Source organism: Sphaeroforma arctica (assembly GCF_001186125.1).
Source record: "Sphaeroforma arctica JP610 unplaced genomic scaffold supercont1.261, whole genome shotgun sequence".
NCBI classification, from domain to species: domain Eukaryota; class Ichthyosporea; order Ichthyophonida; genus Sphaeroforma; species Sphaeroforma arctica.
The window spans coordinates 79,119-84,350 of NW_014040297.1; the positions used below are offsets into that span (position 1 = coordinate 79,119).

At 40.5% G+C, this 5,232-nt stretch overlaps 2 protein-coding genes across 2 annotated transcripts; one reads left to right on the forward strand and one right to left on the reverse strand.

Moving 5' to 3' along the window:
- Nucleotides 1–1,489: 1,489 nt before the first annotated feature.
- SARC_04562 (hypothetical protein) lies at nucleotides 1,490–2,229 on the reverse strand. The gene has a single exon (XM_014301603.1). The coding sequence runs from the start codon at nucleotides 1,823–1,825 to the stop codon at nucleotides 1,499–1,501; it is 327 nt and encodes a 108-aa protein (XP_014157078.1). The 5' UTR covers nucleotides 1,826–2,229; the 3' UTR covers nucleotides 1,490–1,498.
- Nucleotides 2,230–3,678: 1,449 nt separating this feature from the next.
- On the forward strand, nucleotides 3,679–5,165 carry SARC_04563 (hypothetical protein). The gene is made up of 2 exons (XM_014301604.1): nucleotides 3,679–3,945; nucleotides 4,933–5,165. The coding sequence occupies exons 1-2, from the start codon at nucleotides 3,792–3,794 to the stop codon at nucleotides 5,070–5,072; spliced, it is 294 nt and encodes a 97-aa protein (XP_014157079.1). The 5' UTR covers nucleotides 3,679–3,791; the 3' UTR covers nucleotides 5,073–5,165.
- The last annotated feature ends 67 nt before the right edge of the window (nucleotides 5,166–5,232 follow it).

The window sequence follows — 5,232 nt, forward strand, 5'->3', positions numbered from 1 at the left end:
ATTAGTACGCACATGTAGAAAGAGTCATATATTTTTAAATACACTTGGATACGCGCATGTATACACCCGTACAGTCTGGTATACATGTATATATATTATGGTACATTAGTCCACACGTACATAATACGGTACAGGCTGTAATTCATGTTTGTAGCTTCAATACAGAAACTCACATTTATATCTAATGATTTCTGGAATGTAGTAGCGGCCAATAAAGAAAGCACTTTCGTATTTCATTGTCGGCAACCGGCAACCAAACAAAGATATGTGGCAAATGGCTCTCGTCATTATGGTATTAAGATGGATATAGTTCAATACGCAAAGGAAGCTGTAATCTCAGGTTACTTTAAGCTGATAGAGAAAAATGATGATTATTACTTGACACCAGTTATTGCTGCAAAACAAAACAATAGCAACAGTATCAAACTATCAGTGTTCAATGGCTTGAAATTTAAACGTTTGCAATTTTAGTCAGCTGTTTTGGACATTGTGGCTCCTCTCACAATCCGTAAGAAGGATAAGAATTTGACTACTGTTTACAATTTAAAGTTGCAATCGGTCGTGACGGTACCGCGTATTGCAAACCGTTTGATAGTTATACTACTGGACCTAGTAACGTGTCCTTTATGACTTTAGTGATAAAGAAGCCTGAAAAATGTTTTTATAAGTTCAAAATAGGTCAGTCGTCTATGGCCGCAAATGTACTGGAAGCTGAGAACCTTACAAGTAGACGTACGCTGAATCCAGTCTTCGCATACGAAACAGACCTCCTTTCTATGAGTTTTAGGGTTTTAGGGTTTAGGGTTTTAGGGTTTAGCGCTGAATCCTGTGCAGGTAAACCGTAAACCGTAAACCTAATCGGATGGACTGTAAACAAAACAAAAATGTTGTTAGTGCCCACTTCAGAAACAAGGAAACTATTGAAGAAAACAAAGATTTTGTTGTCTGCGCGATGACCTGTGGTTTTACAACGTTCAATAGAAACTGTATATAGACAGTACTCAGATTAGAAGATATTGTCCAAATTCCTCGAACTGAATTCGGTGCAGTCCCCCCAGCGATGAGCGTGTATTTGATGTGGACACTTCAGACGAAGAGTCGTCAATGTCACCAGCCAAAAAATCTACAAAAGAGGTAGTGGCTCATCGCGTTCATTGGCTGAGGAATATGATGATAACTTCATTTAAGATTTATCTGGGTCTGCTGCAGTCGTTGAAGCTGACACGGGAAACCGGGTAATAGAAGTCGCGTGACAATTATCCGACATATATTCCAGGTAGTGACAAGACAACAACGTATTAAAACAAAACAAAAAGAGTGAAGTATAACATGCCCTATTGATCCCGCGAACCGCACTCGTGACGGAGCAACAATTGTGTCTCGTACACCCTGAATATACTACAATGAGCTAGTCCTAATACCTGTCCATTTTTATGTTGGAACCGGCATTTGCTGCTTATCTCATCTGAGTGCATATACCAAAACTTTTTCAGTTCTATTACTTTATTTTTCCTACCGAGTCTATCAGTCTAGAACTCATGTGATTGTTGACCATGCTAGTGTCCAGGATACGTTTCAGTAGCGGAGTGTGTATATTAGTGAGATCGAGAGATATAATCGAGTCAACGGGTAGACTTGTTTCCACGAAAAGCTTTGGCGACGGAAGTGACAGGTGAATATTTTTTCGGGCTGTTACATATCCTCTGGGTGACGATGAGTACCAGTTGTGTGCGAACATCATGGTCGATCCGTCATATCGACGAGCACCTGGCATGAGCAATCGTATTTGACTCGTCAGAAAGTTGATCTTGGTAACAGCCGACATATGTATATAAGTCTGTATTTCATCTTAGTTGCTTCTGTTGCCCGCATGCCTTGAGTTTTGTGCATTCTCACTATCGATGTCTCGTTCCTGAGCTTCATATTGTGTGTTTTCACCAAATCTGTCAAATTGGTTCGCTATTTGCATATGATCCGATTCACGTGTTTCGTGCTCCCTATCATAAGACACGCACAGTATTGGTGTACATAATACACTTGCATTAAGCACTTTGTCTAGAGCACTATATCGTTAAGGTCGGTCGCTTAGAGGCTGATTATACGATACAAAACGTCTACATTCATAAGGGTACATGTTTAAGTGTCAAAATACAAATGCTAACTAAGTTCAGCTTCAGCCCTCGGTAGTGAACTAATAGATTAGCGGATTTTAGACTCAGACTATTGTCTATATGCTCCGCTCTAATCGCTCACTACGTCGGTCTAGATTTATTTATGTTTTAGTTACCAAGATTAGATCCTATTCTATTGGGCGCGTAGAAATGTATTTCACGCCGCGAAACAATCCTCCAATCGTGTTCACTATTGAAATAACTCTAAGTCCAACTCAAGGCTCTACCCAATTGATTGTATAATAAATCTATTCAGCCCTAATAACGTTACACGTATACGGTAAATGACTAAAATCATTAATACCGAGTAACAGAATATCGATATTTGTCTGTCTGACTCTTTCCACCAACAGGAGCTGTGACATAACACTGAGAGAAGATATCATGGTTGTAGGTTTAGATCAACAGAAGCTCTGACTAAGAGACTATAACCGAGCCTGACTAACAGGAGCAGTGACGAGCTCTGACTACATAACACGGAGCCTGACACTCTAGAACAAACCTTTGTTTTTTTTATACAAAAAAAGGGTACGTATAGGAGTTGTAAACATCAAATATTGGACCTATTAACTCGGGAATTTTTACTATAGGTTGACCCAAAGGTACATTAAAAAATCTGTTTCATTGGCAGTTAGATGACTCAAATTCTTCATATTGACGAGTAATAAAAATATGTTTAATCTCATCCCGATTGGACTATTGATTCAAAAGTTATAAAAGAATCGAGTTTGTACCAGAACTGGGTCAAACTAGGCGCACGTAGGCATTATATAAGTCCATCCATACCCAACAGACCTTTTTTTTTGGAATTATAGCACACTACTTTAAAGGTCTCTGGTGGGTTATATATAGCTTATAGCGAGTCTAGATGTGTATATCGGGTACCTCACATTCTCACTGGTATAAAGGGTACTGGTTAGAATATGAGGTATCCGAAATACACATTCAAACTCGCCATACGCGCACATATAACCCCCCATAGACCACTAAAGTATTACGCTATAATGCCAGAAAGGTCTGTTGGGTATGGATAGACTTGTACAAAGCCTACGCGCGCCTAATTTGACTCAGTTCTGGTACAAACTCGAATCTTTCATAACTTTTAAACCAATAGTCCAATCGGCTCATTACTCGTTAAAAATAATAATTTGAGTCATCTACATGCCGATGAAATAGATTTTTTAATGTACCTCTGGGTCAACCTCTATAGTAAAAATCCCCAGGTTAATAAGTCCATATTCGATGTTGACAATTACAGCTCCTATTCGAAGGCGTTTGGAAAAAAAAGAAAAATACAGAAACACAAACTGCAAAATTGCAGACGTCTAAATTCACAGCAGTGAGTCATTCGTTTTCTATTGGGTCTCCACATCTGAGCGATTGAAGCCATACTGTATTTAAAAATATACAACTATTCAGTATGTATTCACCCCATCTATTTACAATCTCCTGTACACATATTTAAAATACAGCAATATACACATACATACTTACATACGCATACACCTGAGGTCTGACACACGGCTAAGAAAATACGTAGTATCTAGCTATAGATAGCTATATATCAATATATATATCTAGCCTGTCTGCACAATATCACACAACATATCAGCCTACAACATGTCCCGAGACAACCTAGATAACGAGACTCTTCTCTCTCAGACACAGAGAGAGGGCAGCCACGATGTGCTTCCCCCCGTCTATGGCAACAGCCATGATATGGAAGGCCTCGAAGAGGAGTTCAAGAGCTTTAACGACTCGAATGTGAGGCTGGGTATGTGGATGCACATCACCATTCAAACAAGGACTGTATTTGGACTGCGCTTAGTTAGCATGCTGTTTATATATGCAGGACTGGCACCTCGGGCATACGAGGGGAACTCTTTTGACGGTCACTGTGTGTTTGGGTGTTGCTGCACTTTGATATAGTCTTGCATCAGTATATTTGTGAGTAGGGATTGTGTCATTGGCTGGCTGCATTCAATCCACGTGTATATATCTTTTGTTGCCGTTTGGTACAAAAGGTACCCATGCGTGCATCAATGGACAGTGAAGGCACGCAGATATACATTTACATATCGTCATTCCTGGTTAGATCTCCTGCGAGAGTGTATCAGTGTTTATGCCAAAGCTATATCTGCGCGTAGTTCATGTGCGATGTTGTCCATATATGATGGCGTTTTTTATGTGACAAGTTGTTTATATTTAATTATGTTTTCGCATGTAGATCCTCTTGTATGTATCCACACGTCACTTCGCTAAGTGTCCGTGTATGTTTTTACCTACGCGCACATGTCCCGCTGATACTAGGGCTAGACAACACAGTATGTAGTTATGCCTGTCGTACTGTTATTATCTTATGGAGCTCGTTATTCAAGGAGTGTGATATTCTGTAGTATAGTCGGCAGTGCTTGCAGTTCTTTCTCAAGTCTAATTGAACGCTCTATCCTCAAGGTTTAATCGAACGCTCTATCGGAATCACAGGTGTCTGCTTGTGAGTGCGACTTACACTTCAGAACCTTCAGCACTTTTTATTCCCTTATAACGAGGTATCACACAGTTAGTGAATGGGCATTAGAAACAACCAGTGTATACGGGCTCTAACTTACCATTTCCAGCACTACATACTGCAGCCTGGTCGCCTAATGTTGCCATACGTCTGAGTTGGCTGGATAAAAAAAGGAGCCTAGTTCCCCAGCTATCTACTAACAAACACCTTCCCGCCATCCTTTACCGTACATTGCTGGGTTGACCCATTCAGGGTTCATCCGCAAAGTGTACTCGCTGCTGTTTTGCCAGTTGATCTGCACCACGGGCGTAGTTGCGGGCTTCCTCTATGTGCCCAATGCGCAGAACTTCGTACAATCAAATCCATGGTATGTATCGCTGTTACCGTTGTAGGGACTATTATAGTACCGTCCGTGATTATTAAAAACTGGGGTTTATGCAATTTTCTTTGAATTTTCCTTGGTTTTTGATCTTGGTACGGGAGAACCCCTCACGCACGCACGCCGCACTTGCTTAGGCAATGCGTCTTGGTTCGTGCCCGGTGCTTTAATTC

Coding starts and splice junctions, on each gene's coding strand:
- SARC_04562 (XM_014301603.1), bottom strand. CDS start 1,825: ATGTCGGCTGTTACCAAGATCAACTTTCTGACGAGTCAAATACGATTG.
- SARC_04563 (XM_014301604.1), top strand. CDS start 3,792: ATGTCCCGAGACAACCTAGATAACGAGACTCTTCTCTCTCAGACACAG. Junction 3,946..4,932: donor CGACTCGAATGTGAGGCTGG/GTATGTGGATGC, acceptor TGACCCATTCAG/GGTTCATCCGCAAAGTGTAC.